The sequence below is a fragment of the Triticum dicoccoides genome, chromosome 2A, assembly GCF_002162155.2.
Source record: "Triticum dicoccoides isolate Atlit2015 ecotype Zavitan chromosome 2A, WEW_v2.0, whole genome shotgun sequence".
Classification (NCBI taxonomy): Eukaryota; Viridiplantae; Streptophyta; class Magnoliopsida; order Poales; family Poaceae; genus Triticum; species Triticum dicoccoides.
In genome coordinates, this window is record NC_041382.1 from 558,641,367 (window position 1) to 558,666,640 (window position 25,274).

A 25,274-nucleotide genomic window follows, 5' to 3' on the forward strand; every position below is an offset into this window, starting at 1 on the left:
GTCAGATTCTTCAAGTCTCGATGTCTCGGTAACATTCTGGCATTCAGCCCAAACTGAATGTATTGTACTAACTGTTAACCCAATACCATTTATTGCAGTGCCATATTTAAACAATATTCCCAAATTTATTTCTACAAACATGGCCAAGGTCATAATACTTTCACCTTTAGAAATTTGGAAAATAATAGTTTGAATCTGCCTAAAAAACAGACCAATTCGAAGATGAAATATCAGAGTATTGTCAACGTTCAACATGGTTTGGATGGATAAAACAGGTGGTAGTCTACGACCTAATATGCATGTACCATATGATGAGTAAAACAACAGGGAGCATGAAAAAATCAACTACGGTAGCAGAGACACGTCAAAAAGAGGCATTGTAGCTGAAATCAACAAGTAAAGCTAAGCACAGAGGCAATGATTCCTTCCATACTTACTTTCAAGATCTTGTACTAAAATCTTGAGTTGCACATGCTCCTCATATTGGCGTACCTTCATCTCTGTTGCATCAAAAGACCGGGTTTAATGTTGTGAACTGAGAGCGGAAGCATTACAGTCAGGTTATTGGTGATCGTAGTAGTATGGAACAGAAGAGCTCTTCCCAAAAATGAGGGGAAATTTCATAGAGCAAGGAAGAAAGACACCTGTAATGCCTATCTATCTATGTTGAGAACTAACTAATTACGTGTTTCAAGCATTTGAACCTTGACGAGGAACAGCATCAGGAGAGACAGAATTGTGACAGCAGATTGGAGGGCCAAGGTGTAAAAAGTAGTAGTAGCTGGTAGCGGAAGTAGGTGGGTAGGTAGGTACTACCTTCAAGTGCAGCGATCTTCTCCTGCTAGGTGCCCCCTTGCGGGAAGCTCGGCGGTGCTTATGAAGCTCAAGTAGTACTCATTAATCTAGATTAGTCAATTATATTGCACAACGTTTTAGCATTTAAGTGGCATCATCTTCAAAAAAAATAAGACATAATAGCTTCGAAAGCAGGTCCAGTACACATGGATTAGCCAAATTCGAATTTTCAGAATGGGCAGAAAGGGAGAGAGAGTGATACAGATTAGAAGTGAAGGGGGGAGAAGGACTAACATAAGCTCACCTTGACACCAGCCATCCCTCGATGACGCTTCCCCTGCAGATCCATGACACTACTGCTCCTTGTCCGTATTGTCAACCTCTCCTCTACCCGATGAGGCGTCCACCGCCTGGGTCTCCGACCTCGCTGCTCCAATCCCACCGCAGACCTCTTGGACCTTCCCTCATTGGCCAATCAGATGGAAGGGGATCAACAAAAAGGAGCACGGCGGCAGGGCGTCTCTGCAGTCCACGATATCCTTCTGCGTCGAGGATGAACAAGATGCTGCAGAGAGGAAGAGTAGGTGGGCAGCGGGGCATAGTAGACGGCGGAGGGAATGGGGATTTTTTTTCATATCTTTCCGATGAACCCTAGCCTGGATAGCTTGCTCACGGGGACGACTGCAGCGGCGAGACGGCAGAAGATAGGAGGAGGAGGAGGGGCGCCGGCGAGGCGGCGGCTCATGCACCAGGGAGGAGAGGCGACACCGCTGGATAGAGGGGGTGGTGTGGCGGCGCCGGAGAGGAGGACGAGGCGGAGAGAAGGGGCTGAAGGCGATTTTCTCCTCCTGTCTTTTTCTTGTAGAATAAAACGCGAACGACGTGGTGGGCCTGATAAATCCTTTTTTGTCTCGTACCGTTGCCGACGTGGACATCGCGAGTGCTCGCAGCTGAATGTGCTTTTTTTTTACATCAGTACAGACACAAGCGCTCATATACACGCGCATACACTCATCCCTATGAACACACACACGCACATTCTACCCCTATGAGTACCTCCGAGAGACTGAGCCGACATATCGATCTATATTATTTGAACTCACAAACTAATAGCGGCCACGGCCACGACAGCGAGTTCTGAGTGCGTTGGCATACTCGGCTTGACGATGGCTTGATCATGGTTGAGGGCTCCATCCACTCCATAGTGTTAGTTATTGTTCATCTTTTGCTTGTTTGGAGTTGTTGGGGTGGTGTGGCTGATTCTCAACATCTTTGTATCTTGTTTTAGGCCTGTGCGTGTGATTGTGGTGGCATGTCGTTTGCATAGGGTTGTTTGTGAGGTGAAAACCTTTTTGACGCACGTATTTATTTGACTGGATGACGTGGTACCCTTTTTATTCCAATCCATGAACAAATACAAGAATCACGCGTGTATCTTGAGCCGATAACAGCCAGAGAGGCTGCCCGTCGAATGAACCCGTAGACGCGGTCCAGCCATCAAGTTCAGTACCCCGCCGGGACGCCGCCTTTCCTGGGATCGCTCACGGCGGTCAGGTCCCCGCGGCCCTCGACGTTGTGCACCACGAGCTGGCTTATGGTTCCCCCGGCGAGGAGCTTCAGGGCGTGGCCCTTCTTCAGCAGGTCGCCTCTCGTCGCTGCGTCCAGCAAGAATACGTCGCCGGTCACCGTCGTCCAGTTCTCGTACTGAACCACATTCGGGATCAGCTGCAACCATTGTCCAATACCAAGCAACCAAAGCATCAGAGTTGTCGGATGGGATGGTCGTTCGAGCTTGCATTTGTGCATATATAGTTGATGAAACGAAGAGAACAAGAAATAGTTTCAATCAAGAATGGGACCTGGTGATAAACTCGCGGCGCCATGACAGAGGACAACGGATCCATGTTCTTGGCGAAGTGGTTGAGGAGCACCTCGATCGTCCCGGCAGGGATCATGCTCCCGCCGCTGGCGCCCACCGCGGCCTTCAGCTTCCCATCCTACCACAGATACAGCACGAAAACAATCAGAACCTTCAGCCTCGTCAGAAAATTTACAAGACGCAGTTCACATCTTCCATTGCGGCCTACTAATCTAACCTTGAGAACGATGGTTGGACACATGGAGGAGAGGGGGCGCTTCAGAGGGGCCACGAAGTTGTTGGGGGCCGGCGGTGGAGTGTTCGCGGTGGTGTTCGCCGGCATGGAGAAGTCGTCCATCTCATTGTTGAGCAGAACGCCTGTGCTCGGGGACAGGATCAGGGATCCGAAGTAGGCGTTGACGGTGCTCGTCATCGAGACGGCGTTCCTCTCGCCGTCCACGATGGATAGGTGGCTGGTCCCGTGGTCCTGAAGGATGTTCCACCTGAAATATGCAAGTTGGTCAGGCAGGATCAATTGGTAGGGCAGCTCGCACTGAATCAGGAAAGATGGCACTGCTCCATGATGTAGTAGTGCACTGAGAAGTTCAGGTTCATGGTATGATCCAAGATGGTCAGGTGATTTTGGGGCATATCATCCACGAAGGTGATGAGAACATGGTTTTGGGATGCAGGTTTCTTTACCTTCCTCCATAATGTTGAGGTGAAAATGTCATATTATCGTAAATCGTTCTCTTCAGCTCAGCAGCAAACTTGGGGGAGAGCATATCAGAGACAACCGCACCAACATCAACAAAGTCGGGATCTCCAAGATTCATCTTCACTGCCATGTAATGTTTCAAGGACTCAACAAGGCGATGAATCCCAAGAGAGCCAGAAATACCAGAAACTCCATACTGAACCAGGATGTTCAAAACCTGTAAAGTAAAAAAGGATATCAAGAAATACAAGAAATAACATGCACACAGAAATTGTCGCCATCGGAACGTTAGATTTTTCTTCCAAAAGCGTGATGACACCACTTGACCTGAATGCAACCCTTGTGCTTATCTCTCACCGAAAGAGTACTTGTCTCGTGTTGAATAAATATCTCATTAAAGAACTTCACATCCTTCAAATGTGAAGTCTTCACATCTCTATCAATCTTATCCAGAACCAATTTTCTTAAGCACGATGCATATCTTTTCGATGGAACTTTTGACAAGAAATAGCTACTCTAGCTGACTATTCAGAAAAAAGAAGCAGCAGCCAATATCTCTGTCCATCGTCAAAACAACATATAGCAAAAGTGCATGAAATTCCAACCAAAAAATTTCTGTATACTGAAATGAAAAACAGTGAACAAAATTTTGCACATATAGAAAGCTTACCAGCATGAGGCCGGCACCACCGGCAGAAGGAGGAGGCATGCTGAGCACGGTAAGCCCCATGACATTCTGCGAGAGCGGCCGGCGCACCTTGACCTGATAATGCTCCAGGTCCTCCTTGGTCATGATCCCTCCGGCCTCCTTCACGTCCTTGACCAGCAGGTCCGCCACCGGGCCACTGTAGAACGCGGCCGGCCCTCTCTCCGCGACGGCCTCGAGCGTCCACGCGAGCTTGCCGTTGCGGCACACGTCGCCGACCTTGAGGATCGCCCCGTTGGAGGCGTACACGGCCCGCATCCCGGCGTTGCCGAGGATGCCAGCTTCGGTCGCTTTCATCTGCATGTGGAGGTACGGCGACACCGTGAACGCCCAGGCGAGCTTCGCGGCCGGCATCACCAGCTCCTTCCATGGGAGCTTGCCGTGGCGCTTCCACGCCTCGTAGAGGCCCGCGATTTCACCCGGGACTCCGATGGAGAGCGCGCCCCTCGCTTTCAGCGTGTCATTGCCGCCGTACATGTCCTGAATGCACAATTGAGATCGCTAGTGTTCATAATTCACCTTTTTTTTTACGTACAGGAGCAATTGTTCTTGCCAAATCCCAAACGGTAAATGGGCAAGAAGACTCTTAGATTCAAGACCTGGCCATATAATCAACTTCAAGACTCGAGAGTAGCAAACTAGCAATGTGTTTTTCAGTTTTATGTTTTCAAATGAGACAGGTTTAGATGTGTGCATCAGGCAGATGTTACCCATTATGATTTGTATCCACTTTATGCTACATTTTAAGCTAATAAAAGTATCATTTATCGAAAAAATTAGAGAACAAGTCCTGGCATTTCGTGTAGACTGGTAACGGGTTAGATAGAATGTAACGATCAAGTGGGGCAACAGCAAGCTAACAACTGGCAGGCATATGGAATTGCATATGGAATTTTGAGGTACTTTTACCATATATAGGAATTTGTCCAAGTTAACCCTTTTAAGCAGACCCCAAGCATAATAGGCAACAGCCCAACCAATTATTTTTCGAGTGTCCACACCCACAATTTTATTTCTGGCTAGACATATGGAATCGCGGATCATGTTCCTGTACATTACCGCACTAGTGCGCTGACAAAAAAGTAGCGGCCGAAGCACTGAACGGGACGTGGTTGGGCGCATCGTAGCATCAGTTTGCACGCCGGCCGGCCGGACGCGGATTCGTTTTGGCTTTCCCAGTCCGGGCTGCAACTGGCGGCCGAGAGAAGCAAGTGGGCGCGTGATAGCGTGGGGCGCCTCCTCTCCACTGGTTAAACACACGGACGCGCGGCATTGAACATGGCGCCACTATGTAGCTTAGCCTCCACGCGTATGGCCCTCGGCCACGCCGATGGGTCGCCGTCCTCCCTTTGTTCTTCCCGTCACTCCAAGGTATACTATCTTAGTACTACAACCCAACACAAGCAACAGCAAGTGTTTCGACCAATACTGAATACTTACTACAGTACTAGGGAGTAGGAATCGAGCAGCTAGAGTGGGTGCGCTGTGTCTCATCTCTCCCATGCATGGCATGGCAATGGCATGGCATGTCCATGTTCTTTGCCAGTTGTGACGGAATAATAGTATAAGGGATCCAGAAAGGCACACCAACCATGTGAATTAACCACCGAGTAGGTGTGTGTATGGTACTACGGTTATATGTATTTTTAGTTTGATTGATACTCCATCGGCTTGACGATATATATTTTTTTCTGGGATGGGTTTGGTGGTATTGTTGTCAGTAAGTTTGGAAATTTTGGTGTGGATGCTTGAGAGGCGCCCAACACAGCGCAAAATGTTTCGGCTCAATCAGCTTAACCATGCATGCAAATTTGCATTGTACTCCCTTCGTTCCTAAATATAAGTCTTTGTAGAGATTCCACTATGAACTACATACAGATGTATATAGATGCATTTTAAGTGTGGATTCATTCATTTTGCTCCGTATGTAGTCCACCTAGTGAAATCTCTACAAAGACTTACATTTAGGAACGGAGGGAGTACTAGATTACGAGTAGTCTGCACCGTAAGTATGGTCAAGTCTCAAATCATATGATTGAACGAATAAAGTAAGGAAATGCACAAGCATCCACAAGTCTTTGAGTAGACCAAGGTAAGAGACGACTCTTCCAATCACGCACCTTTGTAGCCGCCAGCGGCGCGGTCTCACGGGAGTCGTAAACGACGGCCGTGCCGTCGGCGAGCCTGACGAGCATGAACGCGCCCCCGCCGATGCCGCTGGACGCGGGGCTGACCACGCCGAGGCAGAGCGACGTGGCGACTGCGGCGTCCACGGCGGTGCCGCCACAGCGGAGCGCGTCACTCCCGATCTTGGAGCACCGCTCGTCGTCGGCCGCCACGGCGCCGCGCGGCGAGGTCACAACCTCCCTGCGTGCAGCCTCCGCCGCCGCCCCGGCGGCAAGGAAGAGCAGGACGAGCGCGGCCGCCGACCATCGTAGGCGTCCAGCTGCTCGAGGTGAGAAAGAAAAAGGAGTCGCTTAGCGCACAGTGATACAATTTGCGCGCACGATGGAGGGAAGAGAGTGAACAGAGTCTAACGGGCCATCAGCAGAGGCGCGGGAGGGAGAGGACCGCGTGGAAGAATCTGACCGGCGAGTTGGACGAGTCGATCGAGTATGAGAAGGCCACACGGCAAGGTTTTATATACAGGTTTTGTTTAAAAACAAGTTTTTTAACACAGTACAAAGCAGCCGCTTACATGTACTCCCTTCGTTTTTATTTACGACGTATATTAGAGTTGATTAAAATCAAACTTTCTAAATTTTGACCAAATTTATAAAAAAATATAAATATTATCATAACAAATCTACATAACATGAAAATACATTTAATAATGAATCTAATGGTGTTGATTAGTTTTAATTTTAAATACATCTTTTTTTATCCATTTTGATGACAAGTATTTTCGGACGGAGAAGTATATGTTAATATTTTTGTCTATAAACTCAAAGTTTACAAAGTTTTACTTTGACTAAAGCAAATATGCGGAGTAAATAAAAACGGAGGGAATACGCATACACTCATCCCTATGAAAACATACAGGCATACCATACCCCTATGTGTTAGAATAAATCCGAGGCATACCGTTGATCATCCAAGGTCAAGCAATCACACAAGCACGGCACCGAGATTTGTTAACGAGGTTCACCGATATGGCTACATCTCCGGGGCCTGACTATGGGCGCTCCTCTCCATTGACACCGTCACAATACCGCACCCGGTCGCCCTGGACACCGGCACATGCCGCCGGCTTCCCCTGCGTTCCGGTGATATTATGTTGGCATAGGTTACATCGTGTGTCTAGCCCCGCTATATATGAGAGGCCTAGGATACAGTGTCCTACTAGAACATGACTCCATACCCTGTAAACACAATACAACTACAAGTCCAACTGTAATCTACCTTGTACATAATATTCGACACAACTCTAACAAACTTCACCTTGCCGAATATTCTCCACCATCCTGGATTTGTCCATGCATCAAACTTCCATGTACATTGGACTTGAGCTTATCCCATGAGTACCGCTGCTACTTCAAAGACTCCATGTGACTCCACCTGTAACTTGTAGTTCCTTCTTTTCTTGACCACAGTCAACACTCGAGTAAAATTAAGTTCCTCTTTACTCTAGTATGTGCTCCCAACTTTCAGAGTATCCGTCCAACGCCATCGCACACTGATCACTGACCTGCCTGAAAGTGAACAACTCACATATTGGGTGTCACACATAAGAGTTATCTGAACTCAACATCACCGCTCCTTTCTTGACCGCCTGACTGAAACTTGAAGGAATTTCACCATTGCTTGTAGTCACCCCGAGTCAAATTCGCAGTTGTCTCACCACACGTATGACCACCAGAGCCCTGGCCCGTCTCCATGCCCCGTGCATACCGCACACCTCGCCGCTATTTCCGCGTTGAGCCTCTACTGTCCTGGTCGAGTCTCAAGGGTCGTGAAACCACACCACTCAACCCCACTGCAGAGTACCACCGATCATCACCGACCGATGACGAGTTTCACGCTTCCATCAGACCACGGGGCTCCAGTCCGAACTGCATGTCACTCGCTTTTTCCCCCTTGCTGAATAGGTTTCGATTCCTTGGATCCTTACATCGTAGCCCTTCAATCCAGCTCCACCTTCAACATGACTCCATGATAGGTGAACAATCCATCCCGCGCCTCGTCGACTTCAAGCTCTCATGTGCACCGTCTTGAATCAACCCCGCCATAGTCTTGTCGAAGCCACACGAGCACTCAGGCATGCGCCACGTGTTTCCACGCCCCAGAAGTCGGTCAACATCAGCATAACGCTCCTACGTCGTCGTCGCCGATCCCATCACCGTCTTCTATACCAACCGACTGGCATCGATCCATCAGACTATCTAGTCCGACCCAGCCGAACTCGTTCGACTGTATGACACGCTCGAGGCTCCCAAATCGTCTTCCGCGAATTTTTCATCCAACACATGATAATTCCATCTTAGCTGACATGACTTCTCACAACGCCTTCAAGCATCCTCATTGTGCCAACAAATCTTTCACCCTTGTCTGCCATAACTCAAAGCTTCCAGTTCACCGCTGGCACCATGATTCTGTATACGGCTGACCTGTGAAAAATTAACCGAGCTCCCTTCACCTAATGCTCAAGTACACGAACCAAACCTGACATGGCACACTCCGTGTACTAATTGCAAAATCCAACCAAGAATGATCTTGGTCTTCACGTGACCTGTAGCTCCCTTGCACAATATTCTAATGCTAGCTAATTGCTTTGCCTTGCCCTTGCTTTCCAACGGATGCACAACACACGATGGACTTTCCTTCCGCCGATTGGATCTGCTTTTACCTCTCGACGCGTCGAACACGAGGACTCGGTCCTCCTTTTTTTAGTCAAACAAATCTCCTGCAGCTCTTTGTACAGCAGGTATGCCTCCAGATCAGCAGAGCGCCAGGGGCGATTGTGAAGCGATTGCGTAGGCGATCTACTCTACGCATGCTTGAATTCCATATCCATAGCTGTCAAAATGACGTTAGTAGGATCATCGGTCGGGAGTCAAGTCAAGGGAGTGAAGTTGAGGGAAAAGCTCTTTCTCTCCAAGTTTGAGCACTGGCCTAAAACTGGATCAAAGATTGGAATCCGGAATCCAAGTCAAGCGCTAGGGTTAGGGTTTTCGGCGGCGGGGGTTGTGTGCCTACGGCGGTGTCTAGGGGCGGCGACTGCGTCCCTCTCGACGCTGGCTGGTGGAACCTCTCCTCCATGGTGCGGAGCCATGGCAGAGAAGGTGAAGGATAAGAACGAAGGGAGTCCGGCGGCGCGGGCTACACCTGGGGCGACAGCGACCCCGGGCAAAGCGGCAAGTGGGGGATCTTCCAAGTCCCCCGCCATGAGCGAGACGCCGGATCCCACGTCGAGCCTCTCGGCGAGGCTGGGAGGGATGGTGCTGCTAGATAAGGAGGCGGAAGGTTTTGTCTTCCAAGAACCAGAAGAGATCATGCCCAAGAACTTGAAGTGGTCGGCGGTGGGGAAGGCGTTCTCGCCGAGACCGATCAACAGGACTATGCTTGAAAAAACGATGCAGAGGGCATGGGGGCTACATCATGAGGCAAGGTTCAGGGATATCGGAGATAATATTTTTGCAGTCCACTTTGGTAGTGAGGGAGATTGGAGACACGCAATGACAAACGGGCCGTGGCAATACGATTTCAATGTGCTGGTACTAAAAGAGTATGAGAGCAACATACGACCCTCAGAGATGGTGTTTGACAAAGTGGATGTGTGGGTTAAGGTGACAGATCTACCTCCGGGCAAAAGAACAGAGGTGTTTGGAAAAGCTCTAGGCAATTGGCTGGGGGAGGTGGTGAAGGTTGACGTTGATAAGGATGGGATGGCCAGAGGTAATTAGCTGCCAGTGAGGGCTAGAATCTCGATATTTGATCCGCTGGTTAGGGGGTTTGTTCTTCAAACATCCCAAGAGGATAAGCTGGGAACGTGGTTTGATTTCAACTACGAGAAGATCCCGCACTTTTGCTTTGAATGTGGAAGGCTTGTGCATGTAGAGGGAAGGTGTGATCCACCTGTTGATAAGTCAGCACAGTGGGGTGGCTGGCTGAGAGCCTCCCCAGGAAGGAGCACTGGCTCCAAAAATGAGGCAAAAGGGGGAAAGGCAAATAGTAACAGCAGTTTTGTTAGTGCTCAATCGGGAGGGAATAGACGGGAACAAGACAACAGGGCTAGGAGCAAAGATGTTCCCACAAAACGCAATCTGAACGCGGAGTTTGATAGGCTGGAGAGCTCCCGCACTGGCGGGCAGCGAAACAAGGGTCAAGCAGAGGTCACAAGCCCTGCGAAATATCGGTTCAGGGGAGAATGGCCAGAAGAGAGAGACCTCAGGCATGAAATTGAGAAAAAGAAAGAGAGAGATCTCAGGGAACAGCTCAAGGCCCAGCAAAAACAGAGGGAGTATGAACAAAGGCAGCAGGAAATGAGAAGACAGAGGGAACGTGGAGCTGTTAACAGAGGGATGGATGGGGAGCATGCATATAGGCCCCACTACCAAGGAGAGAGAAGGAGGGGTTACTATGTTAGGAAGCCTAGGCAGGTTCAGGCGGAGAATAGAGATAGAGGTAGTGCCTCAAATATCACTCCGGACTCAAGGAAGAGACGACCACGACAGATGTGGGTGGCCAAAGAGGTGGGTGAGAGCCATGAAGGGCATGAGAACTTCATGAGAGACACAAGGCAGAAGACAAACTCCGTGTTTGATCGAATAACTGAACAGGACGAGGCAACGGCGGACCCTGCCAGAGAGCGGGGCCGCCAAGAGCAATGAAAATCCTAGCCTGGAACTGCCGAGGATTGGAGTTGGACATGGCAGTGGGCGAACTACGAGACCTGATGAGGTCTTACAACCCGGGGGTGGTGTTTTTATCAGAAACAAAAAAAGGGCTGGGGCAATGGAAAGGTTGAAATGGAGTCTAGGCTTTCATAATGGTGTGGCAGTAGATTGCAAAGGAAAAAATGGTGGCCTAGCATTGTGGTGGAGGGATCATGTGGATGTTTCAGTGCGCCCATGGTGTCAATATTACATAGATGCAAAGATGGTTATTGATGGTGCCCCTTTCAGGTTCACTGGAATCTATGGGGAACCATCCGTGGACAAGAGATCGAAAACGTGGGAGGTGCTTCGCTATCTGCGTACTCAAGACTATTTACCGTGGCTTTGCGCGGGTGATTTCAATGAGGCCCTGAGACAAGATGAACAACAAGGAGGCAATCCGAGGTGCTTAAATCAGATGGCGCTGTTTGAGGACTGCATGTCCGACTGCGGACTTGCAGACTTAGGGTTCAGTGGGTACCCTTTCACCTGGGATAACAAGCGGGCGGCGCAGGAGAACATCCAGGTGAGGCTGGACCGTGCGACGTGCAATGCAGAATTCGCTCAATTATTTCCAGAGATCGAGGTCCAACACGTGATGACGGAAGAGTCCGACCATCAAGCACTTGTCATCAAGGCGTCAACGGCACTGGCCGAACGACGGGAGCGGGGGCAACGCCCCTTTGTTTATGAAGCTGCATGGACGCGCCATGCAGAGTATGAGGGGATGGTGGGTGCTGCATGGGAACAGGCCCATGCAACCAATCAGCAAGGAGGGAAGCTAGAGAGGACATGCACCCGACTGAGAGCTGCGTCGAAGTCCATGCATACGTGGAGTCGAACGGTTTTCGGCTCAATTAAGAGGCAAATCTCTCACCTTAAAGGGCAACTTATCGACGCAAAGGAGCGAGCTGCAAGTACGGGGTACAGACAGGAGATTAAGGACATCGAGGATCAGCTGCACGAACTCTATGAGCGTGAGGAAGTGTACTACAAACAGCGATCGAGGATTGACTGGTTAACTGATGGAGACAGGAACACCCAGTACTTCCAAAACCGTGCCTCGCACCGGAAACGTAAGAACACGGTTAAAGGACTGAGAAGGGAAGATGGAACAAAATGCACGGATGATGAAGGAATGCGAAGGATGGCAGCTCAGTTTTATACCCATCTTTTTGCGTCTGAAGGCTCTAGGGAGGGGCAGCGAGTAATGCAACATATAGATGATGTTGTTACGGAAGAGATGAACGTGAAGCTAACAAGACCATTTACCGACGAGGAGATTGAAGAGGCGCTTTTTCAGATGGGCCCAACAAAGGCACCTGGACCGGATGGATTACCAGCCATGTTCTACCAACGCCACTGGGGGTTGGTGAAGGAGGATGTGTGTGGTGCAATTCGGGATTTCTTGTCGGGGGAGGCTGCACCTAATGGCTTCAATGACACAATCATTGTAATGATTCCGAAAGTAAACTCACCGGAGTTACTCTCCCAGTTTCGCCCAATAAATTTATGCAATGTTCTCTATAAGATTGCGGCAAAGGCACTCGCCAACCGCCTAAATGTGGTACTCCCTTTTTTGATCTCTGAGGAGCAAAGTGCCTTTGTGCCAGGGAGACTACTTACAAATAACGTGTTAGTTGCATATGAATGCGTACATGCTATTAGGAAGAGGAAACGGAAGAAGCCAATGTGTGCGGTTAAGCTGGATATGATGAAAGTCGTATGATAGAGTGGAATGGGACTTTCTTGAGCAGATGATGCAAAAATTTAGCTTCTCTGGTCACTGAACAGAGATGGTCATGAGGTGTGTCAAGTCAGCAACGTTTTCTGTCAAGTTGAATGGAGGGTTGTCTCACCACTTCCTTCCTACTAGAGGACTAAGACAGGGGGATCCCCTCTCCCCGTACCTATTTCTCTTTTGTGTAGAAGGGTACTCGGCACTGCTGAGAAATGCACAGAATGAGAGAAGCATCAAGGGAGTGTCATTCGGGAATGGTGGGCCGACAGTAGAGCACCTCACGGACTCGGCCCGACCCAGCCAGCCTGCCCCGTCCACGAGCCGACGCCTCCCACGCATCTTGCGCTGAGCCGTGTGCACCGCTGCGTTTGTGCACGCCTGCCTGCACCACGCAATTCGAGACCTGCCAAACTCGCCGAGATCCATCTCGATTGCTTTGTACACGCTGCAAGTGCTTCCGATCGCTATTCCAGAACGCCGACTCCGAACAGATCTCATTGCCACCGTTCCGATCCGTCTGATCGGTTTCAACTCCACAACTACGATCTCTCGGCTTCCCTTCCTCTAGATCAATAATCCGCAGCCTCCTCGTAACCTTGCTCATGATATCACTTGTTAGAATAAATCTGAGGCATACCGTCAATTATCTGAGGACCAAGCAATCACACGAGCACGACACCGAGATTTGTTAACGAGGTTCACCGATATGGCTACATCCCGGGGCCTGACTATGGGCGCTCCTCCCCATGACACCGCTACAATACCACACCCGGTCGCCCTGGACACCGACACATGCCGCCGGCTTCCCCTGCGTTCCGGTACTATTATGTTGGCATAGGTTACATAGTGTGTCTAGCCCCGCTATATATGAGAGGCTTAGGATACAAGTGTCCTACTAAAACACGACTCCATACCCTGTAAACACAATACAACTACAAATCCAACTGTAACCTACCTTGTTCGACACAACTCTAACACTATGAGCACATCCGAGAGATTAGGGCTCCATATCATTTTTAGATTGACGAAGCCACCACAAAAAGAAAATTACACGATAGTACCACATTTAGGACGGTGGTGACGGATTAATACCACTTTTCCTATTTTTTACAGTTCAGTACCAACTCTGAGGCGAGACGTTACAAAAACAACGATGCTATACACACGACACATGTGCACGATTTGTGGATGATGTAGTTAATCAGGCCAGGACACCGTCTGATTTTGGATCGTGCATGAATCAGCCAAAGCGATTTTGTTTAAAAAAAAGACTAAACACTGTATTTCTACGTATTGACACTGAAACTGATGACTGGGACCCGTAAGTCAGATGCTGACGTGGCATGTTCTTTTGTGAAAAGACCCTTGATTTCCGAAAAAGGGTCCGGCTAAAAAAATAACAAGCGAGCGTGGCCGCCAGCCAGTATTCGAACCTGCGAGGTAGCGTTCGCAGCTCGGCGTCACTGCCACTGCGCCACCGCCAACTTTGAGTCAATAACCACGCATATGACTTTTCATAATTCTGGTCATTTCTTTTTTACTTCATATATTTTTCTTTGCAGGTTCATATATGTTGTTTTTTTGTATCTGTTTTATCTTTTTTCAGATCTTGGGTATTCTTCGTATCGTACACAGTGTGTGTATCGTATATAAAAAAGGTTATAGACATATATATACATCATATACTCCCTCCATTTCTTTTTAGTCTGCATATAAGGTTTGGTCAAAGTCAAGCTTTGAAAAATTTGACTAACTTTATATTAAAAAATATCAACATTCACGATATGAAATCAATATTATTAGATGCGCCATGAAATATATTTTCATACTATATAGTTTTATTATTTTAGATGTTCATAGTTTTCGATATAAATTTGATCAAACTTTGTGTAGTTTGACTTTGACCAAATTTTATACGCGGAGTAAAAAGAAACGGAGGGAGTATTAAAAATGTTCAATTATATATGATGAACGTTTTTATAATACGAAAAAGTTCATCTTTTTTTCATATACTAGTTAAATAAGATAATTTTATATTAAAAAAAATATATTAAATGATGTGATGATCATTTTTTGAAATATGACACACTTTTGTAATATATGATGAAATTTTCAATATATGATGCAATGAACATCTTTTTAATTATGCGATGCGATGAACATTTGTAATATCGTATAACCTTTTTATCTTATACCATTTAATATGAAAAAATTAATATACATATTATACAGACATATATATTCAGACAGATGACATATATGTTTTTATACACTTTAAACATGTCCTAGCATTTTTTACTCTTCCTTTTTTTGTATATGTTTTTTGTTTGGATTTCTTTTATCTTTTTTCAGTAATGGTTATTCTTTGGCCGTACGTAGTGTGCGTATCATATATTAAAATAAGATCATTGTATATAACACCGTTCATCATACATTATAAAATAATGTTGAGTGTGTATTACAAAAAATATCGTACTAAAATGTTAATTGTAAATTTATAAAATGTTGACAGTGTTGAAATAGGGTCCTACATATATTGTATATTCTATAATTACAGTCACTGCCCAAAATTGTATAATACAATTTACGTAGATATCTGAGTTTTTTAATATACTGTAATTTTTCAATATACGTATAGTATTATATAATCATAGTCACTGCGCATAATGTTGACACTTTACTTATTTTATATTATCTATATTAATACACATAGGATATTGTATATTAGATAATTATACAATATATACATGATGACTATAATTTTTGAATAGTATGCAGTGACTATAAGTTTTGTACACAATATATTATATAATTATAGTCACTGCCCATAATATGTCTAACTTTTAAATATACGATACACATACTGCGTACGGCCCCAAGAACACCTAAGATCTGAAAAAGGATAAAAGAAATCCAAAAAAAGACATATACAAAAAAAGGAACAGTAAAAAAGCTAGGACATGTCAACTATATGTATAAAAACATATGTGCCTGTTTTATTTCAAAGTGGTGCAATGGCGGGGTGGTCTGAGCGCCTAAGAGCAACTCTAGCAGACCCCGCAAAACACATTTGCAGTTCGCGCAAAACAGTTTTTGCGGGCCGGCGCTGGCTGGCACAGATGCAGACCCACCAAATGAATCCATAAAAAGGTATATTCGTGGAATATGTTTTTTTACGAGTCGGCTATGCGGGTTCTGCTCTTTGCGCCGCTGCATTCCCGCATATCATCAGCCCGCAAATCTCAAATCTAACATAATTCAACAATCGAAAACAAACTGAATTATTCAAATCAAACATAAAACAATAATCATCCGCATTACAAATAATTATTCAAATCACCATAGCAAACTTAAAATAATGCAATACAAAACTTGTCATGAATACAAATACAAATGAATACAAAAATTAGTCACTGTCCAGCCCTTTGACAATGGTGCTCAATGAGATCTTCCTGTAGCTGAAAGTGTGTGTCTGCATTTTCAATCTCCTTGTATGTCTGAAGAAAAGCTCTAATGCGGTTTGGGTCTCTAGCTGGTTTGACACGGCTACCCACATTGTTGTAAAAGAATTCTAAGTTCATTCCTCTCTCGTCTTCAAGAATCATATTGTGCAGGATAACACAACAAGTCATGATGTTCTTCAGGGTTTTCTTATCCCAAAAACGAGCAGGACCACGGACAATGGCAAACCTAGATTGCAAAACATCGAATGATCTTTCAGTGTCTTTTCGGGCTGCCTCTTGCACCCTTGCAAATTCATATTTTTTTTGTTTTAGGTTCTTTGATGCTCTTGACAAATGTGCACCAAGGAGGATATATACCATCTGCAAGATAGTACCCTTTTGTGTATTCATGCCCATTGATAGTGTAGTTGCAAGCAGGAGCATCACCACTAGCAAGTCTAGCAAACAAATGAGAGCGTTGCAACACATTGATATCATTGAGTGTGCCGGGCATACCAAAAAAGCAATGCCAAATCCATAAATCCTCAGATGCTACGGCCTCTAGCACAATTGTTGCATCACGAGACTTGCCACAATACATTCCTTGCCTAGCATCCCGGGCCAACCTCTCCACTCATTAGCTGCCATCAATTTCTTTGTGTCATCTTCATTTGGTGCCCGAAGATACTCGGGACCAAAGACACGGACGACCACTTCCGCAAATCTACACCGTGAGACACCCGAAGGCGGCCTGGCCTCCCCCAGTCGGCCCAAGACGGAGCCGGATCTCTCCAGCCGGCTTGCCACCCCCTCGAAGGAGACACCTCATTAAGGAGACAAGACGCGGTGAGGCTACAGTGGTCACCCGCCGGACGGCAGCACTGTAGCCATGCTTACCTCGGCGAAGCCTTCGTCACCAAGATTGAGCAACAGTAACCAGCCACCGACAAGGCCCTGGACAGTGGGGCCTGCCTGTCGACCAAGGAGCAGGTAGCCGGCGGGACCCAGCAGCCGGCGGGCCCCAGCAGCCGGCGCAGAAGCCGGAGAGCGAAGACACAGACGGCTGGGCCCCACGCCCAGCCGGATTACCATTGTACCCCCGGGGGGTAGGCCTATATAAACCCCCGGGGACACCCATGCAAAAGAGGATGAATCCCTGCTAGTTTTAGACACCACGTAGGAAGGAGAAGAGAGCAAGCAGAGCCCTTCTTCCTCCTCTCGCCAAACAGCTCAAGGAGCATCGTGTAGCTACTTGTTCATCTAGTGATCATGCGGAGACCCCGCAGAGCAGCAGTAGGGGTGTTATCTCCACGGAGAGCCCCGAAGCTGGGTAAGATTCGCCGGCGTGCATGTCTTCGCCTCATCCTGTTTCCAGGCACCGGCGATGTTTTACTGGCCCCCACAATGATAAGCCACCCGTTGGCATATGTCGCACCTACCACCCGACATTTGGCGCCCACCGTGGGTCCAGGTGCACCGTCGTCCGGAGACCTGTTCTGGACGGGAACCCTCTTCCTTCCCCGCGAGCGTAGCCAGCCCGGCACGCCCGATGGCGCTTGCCACGACGCGCCGCAAGGCGTCACCAACGCCTGCGCAGCGAGCAGCCTCACCGATCTCCTCGACAAGACCCTCATCTCCGACGAGCTCGCCTCCGATGCGGGCACCGACCACCTCGTCAACCTCCTCGGCCAGCTCCACGTCTCCGGCGAGCCTGCCGTGGACTTGGAGTCGGTTGGCTCCACCGATCCGATGCCTGTCGACTCCGACACGGCCTCATCCGACACCTTCCCCACCAACGTCACGATCTACAACGACCCGCTTCCCCGAGCCGATGGCTGCGACGCTGTCACCACCGAGGTGATGGTCATCGGCCACGACGGCGCTGCTGACGAGAGCGCTCACGACGCCCCGCACGCGGCGGCCCACGACTTGTCCATCCCCCTCCCGGCCGATGCCGACGCTGACGCACAGGAGGCTCGCCGCCTCGCCCTCCTCGCGGAGGGCCGAAAGTTGGTTTCCATGAGACGCCTCGCTGAGGCCCACCGACGCGAGGCCGACCGCGCCGCCTTTGGCACGCCGCCCCCAGGCGGGCCTAGCCGGGCCGGCGTTGTCAGACAACGCGGCGCTGTCGTTGCCGACACGTTAGGAGTCGACCGCCCAGTCTACGCCACTCCACTCGAGAACCTGCGCGCCGCCCAGGCGGCCGTAGACGAGCTAGACGGACTGGGGGCCGAAGAACTCCCCCACATGACCCGACGCATCCACAGCTGATCGATACAGCCGCGCAGCGGCACGAAGCCGACGCCCGCGCGGAAAGCCCTCCCCCGCGCCGAGATCACGGCGCGACGTCCCGGACGCCGACTGCGGGTAGAGACCGCGCGCGGCGCGAGAAAGAGCCGGCTGCCAGCCGAAGCCAAACCCGGATCTCCATCGAGCGAGACGCAGAAGGCCACCCTCGGGCTGTGGAGTGGCGGGGCAACCCGCCTCTGCCTCAGCCCCGTGGAGAGAGATATCCCACCCCGCCGCCTGTTGCGCATCCGACTCTCAGCGGCCGGCTAGGCCGCCGCGAAGGAGTCGGCGAGAACGACGCCCGCCATCGGATCGACCGCCTGGCGCGATCCCTGGCACTGGAAGAAGAAGACTATGTCGGTCCGCCTTGCTTCGGCCCCCGCATCCGCGACGAGCCCTTCCCCAAAGGGTTCTCGCTCCCAAGAGACACGCCCAAGTACAACGGCTCCGTGAAGCCGGAAGATTGGTTGATCAACTACTCCACGGCGGTTAGCATAGCCAACGGCAACCGGCGCATTGCCGTGAAGTACATGCCCCTCATGCTGCAAGGCACGGCGTGGACCTAGCTCAACAGCCTCAAACCACACAGCATCAACAACTGGCTAGATTTCACAGAAGCTTTCGTCCGCAACTTCACCAGCACCTACAAGCGGGCTCCCAAGCCCAAACAGCTCTCCTTGTGCGTACAAGGCCCCGCCGAGTCCACTCGCGACTACCTCACGCGTTGGGCCGGGCTCCGCAACTCTTGCGAAGGGGTGCACGAGGTGCAAGCCATAGAATAGTTCACTACCGGGTGCCGAGAGGGCACCCTCCTCAAGCACAAGCTCCTCTGCGACGAGCCGACTACCCTCGACGAGCTTCTGGACATAGCGGACAAGTACGCCACCGCCGACTCCTCAATGAAGACCGAGCTCCGGGTAGATGCATCCGGAAAAGTACTCAACCCGGCGCCCAAGACGCCGGCTGGGGATTCCGGCCGACGCCCACACTCGAACGACCACAAGCGCAAGGGCCCCGCGCCGCCTCCCGCTAGTCGGCAGGTGGCCACAGTCGAAGACGTGCCGCCCGAAGGGCGGCCCGCGCCCAAGAAACCCAAGGGCGGCAGGCCGGCTTGGCAGCCGGCCTTCTCCTACGAGCAAACTCTCGACACCCCGTGCAAGTTCCACAGCGGCGCGAAGCCGTCCAACCACACAACCCGGAAGTGCCATTGGCTCACCCGAATCTCCAAAGGCGAAGGGCTCGCGCCGCCTCCGCCTGCCAGCCCGCCGCCTCCGGCTCCGCTGCCGCTGGCCGCTCGGCCCACAGTCGGAGCCGTGCATGATGAGTTCCCCGACGAGCATGCCGCCTATATCGTCTTTACAAGCCAGCCCGAAGACCGGCGCATCAAACGCCGAGAGAACCAGGAAGTCAGCATGGTCGCTGCCAACCCCGCCGAGCACATGCACTGGTCAGAAAAACCTATCAGCTGGAGCCAGGCCGACCACCCAGAGGTGATACCGTCTCCCGGCTCTTATGCGTTGGTTCTGGATGCCACCCTTGCAACGGATAGACGCGCCGCCCGCTTCTCCCGTGTGTTGATAGACGGCGGGAGCAGCATCAACATCCTGTACCATGACACCATGGAGAAGCTGAACGTCAAGACAAAGCAACTCATGCCTACTCGGACTGTGTTCCACGACATCGTACCCGGCCTGTCCTGCGCCCCCATTGGCAAGATCAAGATTGATGTACTTTTTGGGGACAAGGAGCATTTCCGCCGGGAAGCGATCTGGTTTGAAGTGGTGGACTTGGAGAGCCCTTACCATGCATTGCTTGGTCGACCTGCCTTGGCCAAATTCATGACAGTTCCCCACTATGCATACCTCAAGATGAAGATACCAAGCACCAAAGGCGTCATCACCGTAGCCGGCGATTACAAGAAGTCCTCTGAGTGCGCAGCAGCCAGCAGCCGCCTGGCCGAGTCCCTTGTGATTGCCGAAGAAAAGAAGATGTTGGACCGAGTCATGGCCATAGCCGGCAAGCAGTCGGCCTTGTCCCCCGATCCCAAGGAGCATGATGCTCAAGGATCTTTCCAGCCGGCCAAGGAGACGAAGAAGATACCTCTTGACCCCGAGCACCCAGAGAGGTTTGCCGTCATCGGGGCAAACCTAAACAACAAATAGGAAGGCGAGCTCGCCGATTTCCTCCGTGAGAACCGGTACGTCTTTGCATGGTCCCCCAAGGACATGCCGGGCGTTCCGAAGGAATTTGCCGAGCACAAACTACACGTCCGAGAAGACGCAAAGCCAGTCAAACAACCCCTCCGCCGACTGTCGGAGGAGAAACGCAGGATTGTGGGAGAGGAGATAGCCCAGCTTCTAGCAGCCGGCTTCATTATGGATTCTTTCCAGAATGGCTCGCCAACCCGGTCCTCGTGCTAAAAAAGAACAACAAGTGGCGCATGTGTATAGACTACACGAGCCTCAATAAGGCCTGCCCCAAAGATCCCTTTGGCTTGCCAAGGATTGACCAAGTGATATACTCCACGGCCGGATGCGAGCTGTTGAGTTTCTTGGATGCTTACTCAGGGTATCACCAGATAAAGTTAGATCCGGCAGACCGCCTGAAGACCGCCTTCATCACGCCATTCAGAGCCTTCTGCTACCTGACTATGACATTCGGCTTGAGAAATGCCGGTGCCACTTTTCAGCGTTGCATGTAGAAGTGCCTCCTCAAGCAACTCGGCAGAAACGCCCACGTCTACGTAGACGACATTGTGGTGAAGACAGAGAAGCGCGGCACCTTGCTGGAAGACCTCAAGGAAACATTTGAGAACCTACGCCGGTTCCAAATCAAGCTCAACCCCGAGAAATGCGTGTTCGGAGTGCCAGCCGGCCAGCTCCTAGGCTTCCTGGTCTCCGAACGCGGCATCGAATGCAACCCGGTGAAGATCAAGGCCATTTAGAGAATGGCGATTCCCACCAAGCTTCGAGACATCCAGAAGTTCACCGGGTGCTTGGCCTCCCTAAACCGCTTCATCAGCCGGCTCGGAGAGAAAGCTCTCCCCCTCTACCGCCTCATGAAGAAGACCACTCACTTCAAGTGGAATGACCAAGCTGACCAAGCTTTCCACGAGCTGAAGAAGATGCTGGCCACACCGCCAGTCCTGGCGGCGCCAACTGAGAAAGAGCCCATGCTCCTCTACATTGCCGCAACCAGCCGGGTGGTCAGCTGTAACACCCTCGATGCGACTATAGCTCCCACGCGTCGAGGCACGACTTAGAGGCATAATCGCATTGAAGGCATATGTCGCAAGTTAGGCAATCTTCACAACATCCCAGGTAATATAAATAATAATAAAGGGGAGATAACATAGTTGGCTTACACTCGCCACGTCAATCAAGTACATAAATAACATTACATCATCCAAACACTCATGGCCCGACTACGGCGCCAAAATAAAAGAGAACCCAACATGCAACACGGTCCCGTTCACCCCCAACTAGGCACCACTACTGATCATCGGGAAAGGAAACATAGTAACGTTGAGAGTCTTCGTCGAACTCCCACTTGAGCTCATACGCGTCTCCTGGAGCGGAGTCATCAGGCCCTGCATCTGGTGTAATAGTAATCTGTGAGCCATAGGGACCCAGCAATCTCGCACCCTCGCGATCAAGACTATTTAAGCTTATAGGTATGACAAGGCAAACATAAGTGGAGCTGCAGCAAGCGACTAGCAAATGTGGTGGCTAACTTATTCGCAAAAGAGAGCGAGAAGAGGAGGCAAAGCACGAGCGAGAAACTAGAGAGCAACCTGCGCAAACATTACTCCAACACCGTGTCCACTTCCCGGACTCCGCCGAGAAGAGGCCATCACGGTAACACACTCGGTTGATTCATTTTAGTTAAGTTAAGGTTCAAGTTATCTACAACCGGACATTAACAAATTCCCATCTGCCCATAACCGCGGGCACGGCTTTCGAAAGTTCAAATCCCTGCAGGGGAGTCCCAACTTAGCCCATGACAAGCTCTCACGGTCAACGAAGGAATAGACCTCCTCCCAAGACGTTCCGATCAGACTCGGTATCTCAGTAATTCAAGACACTTCGACAGGTTAAAACAACACCAGCAACACCGCCCGAATGTGCCGACAAATCCCGATAGGAGCTGCACATATCTCGTTCTCAGGGCACACTCAGATGAGACTAGCTACGAGTAAAACCAACCCTCAAGTTTCCCCGAGGTGGCCCCGCAGGCATCTCAGTTCGGACCAACACTTAGAGGGAGCACTGGCCCCCGGGGGGGGGGTTAAACATAAGATGACCCTTGGGCTCCGGTAACCCAAGGGAAAAAGAGGCTAGGTGGCGAATGGTAAAACCAAGGTTGGGCATTGCTGGAAAAGCTTTAATCAAGGCTACTATCAAGGGGTTCCCATTATAACCCAACCGCGTAAGGAATGCAAAATCCGGGAACATAACACCGATATGATGGAAACTAGGGCAGCAAGAGTGGAACAAAACACTAGGCGAGAGGCCGAGCCTTCCATCCTTTACCAAGTATATAGATGCATTAAGATAACAAGATAATATAATGATATCCCAACAAGTAAATAAATGTTCCAACAAGGAACGACCTTCAATCTTCACCTGCAACTAGCAACGGTATAAGAGGGGCCGAGCAAAGCGGTAACATAGCCAAACAACGGTTTGCTAGGACAATGGTGGGTTAGAGGTTTGACATGGAAATTTGGGAGGCTTGCAAGCAAATGGTAGGCATCGTAGCATTGGCATAGCAAAAGAGCGAGCAAACTAGCATAGCAAAGATAGTAGTGATTTCGAGGGTATGATCATCTTGCCTGCACAGTTGTCAGAGTTGACTGGATCCTCAAAAGCAAACTCAACGGGCTCCTCGTTAGCAAACTCGTCTCCCGGCTCTACCCAAACAATACAAACAAGCAACAAGGATACAATCAACCACGTGCAAACTCAAACAACACAATGCAAAGATGATATGCTTTGCGGGATGCGATGCGGGATGCAAAATGCAAGATATGACAGGAAATGCATGAACCTGGCCTCAACTTGGAAAAACCAAGTGTGCCACTGGAAAGATGAGATGAAATCGCTTGAAAACGATATAAAGAACGCCGGAATCGGAGTTACAGTTTGGAAATGGCAAGCGATTCAAATATGACACCGGTCTGCGATTTACAGCAAGTATGCATCTAAATGCAATGTGATGAACATGCTACAGCACCCAAACAAGACAACAAAATACATGGCAGGGATGCATACAAGATGCTTAACAAAAGTCTAGCACTGAGCTACGGCCAATTCATCCATTAACAGGTTCAAACAAGCATGGCAAAAATGCATATGACAAACAGTTCTCAGACTTAGTGAAATTAACACTTGTCTGGAATTTCAGACCAGGTAGCCCTCTTCGGAGCAACAAAACTACATGCTACAGGACCTGAACATGACAAAGTAAATCATGGCATGGAGATACTCAAAGAGCTCAACAAAAGTCCGTTAGTGACCTTGAGCCAAAAGGGATCAGAAAATACAATTGCAAGCAAGTGAACATAGCAAAAACATAATCAGTTTTCAGACTTAGTGAAAACTGGAGCAAGCTGAAATATAACTCAAGTAGGCATGTTTACGAGCTCGATGCACTCACTACGGTGCAAGTCATGGCAAGACAAGCATACAACCATCAAGAAGGCACAAAATGCAAGCTAGACATGGCAAGAACAATAGCATAGCATGCACGGATCAACTACAACATCACCGGCAAAATTGCAAACAAGTTGACAATCTGCCCAGATTCACAAAGTAGCAAAAGTAGAGCTCGATTGATTAATCTAGGGTGCTCCATAATTGCAAGAAAATACATGGTTGGATAGAGCACTACAATATTAACAAAACTCCCTTACTGATCATCCTCAAAATAGGCACGGATCACTAGGAAACAACATGAACATATGGCATCATGAGATAAACAGCTCCAGGACTTAGTGAAATCACTAAGTCCCTGAAAACAGACTTAGCAAGTGCACCACTTTGCAAGCTTGCATAAGGCACCACACACATCCTAAAAATACATGGGTTGCACCTCTGGAGAGATGACAAACCCTTAACAAAACACATGTAGAACTCATGGGCATAGCATGCACACATTAATCATGGCAAAAATGACAAAAGAGCTAAACGGAGTAGCAGGTCTGACAATTAACTCAAGTAGCCCTCTTATAACAGCATTTCGGGCATCAAGATGAGCTCAAATGAAAATAATGCAATGGAACTAAATGATGTACTCTCTGAGATGAACATTTTGATATGCTATATGCATGAATCGGAGCTACGGATGCAAAGTTATGGAGCCGCGAACATGGCAACTTGGATCTGGAATTCTGGGACTTAGACGAAAATTTTACCCCTAGGGTTTACTGTAGCAACCGGATCTGGATCCGATCTCGCCGGGGCACGGACGCCGAGGTTCACCGGAGGAGAAGAGGCGGCCGAGCGGCGGCTTGCCGGCGAGGAGGGTCGAGGATGGCGGCGGCCGGGCCTTGGCGCGGCGTCCGGGGAGGCGGCGGCGGAGCTCGGCTCCCGCGGCGGAAGACGGCGAGGCGGCGCGGCGCGGCTCCGTCCGGCCGGCGGACGAGCGGCGCGCGGCGGAGCGGCGGAAGGACGCGGCGGCGTCGGGCACCGGCGCTGAGGGAGGCGGCGGCGCTAGCGGGCGCGGGCGCGGCCCGGTTGGAGCGGGGAGGGGGCCGGCTTCGGGCCGGCAGACCTCGGCGGCGGCGCGGGCGGGAGCCGCCACGTGGCAGCGTGCTAGTGGCCGTGGGAGGCGGCGGGCGATATGTCC

General features: G+C 49.9%; 1 protein-coding gene across 1 annotated transcript; it reads right to left on the reverse strand.

Annotated features, from left to right (window-relative positions):
* Positions 1–2,159: 2,159 nt before the first annotated feature.
* On the reverse strand, positions 2,160–6,682 carry LOC119355356 (glutathione hydrolase 1-like). Its single transcript, XM_037622147.1, has 7 exons — positions 6,616–6,682; positions 6,198–6,523; positions 4,042–4,557; positions 3,356–3,588; positions 2,892–3,156; positions 2,655–2,792; positions 2,160–2,520 (listed from the first exon to the last, which is right to left on the reverse strand). Exons 1-7 carry the CDS (start codon positions 6,620–6,622, stop codon positions 2,299–2,301), a joined length of 1,707 nt encoding a protein of 568 aa, XP_037478044.1. The 5' UTR covers positions 6,623–6,682; the 3' UTR covers positions 2,160–2,298.
* Positions 6,683–25,274: the final 18,592 nt, after the last annotated feature.

Bases quoted from the DNA above. Each gene is read 5' to 3' on its own strand.
- LOC119355356 (XM_037622147.1), bottom strand. The intron at 4,558-6,197 runs GTGCGTGATTGG...TTGTGCATTCAG, and splicing joins CGCCGCTGGCGGCTACAAAG to GACATGTACGGCGGCAATGA. The intron at 3,157-3,355 runs GTAAAGAAACCT...TGCATATTTCAG, and splicing joins CCTCAACATTATGGAGGAAG to GTGGAACATCCTTCAGGACC.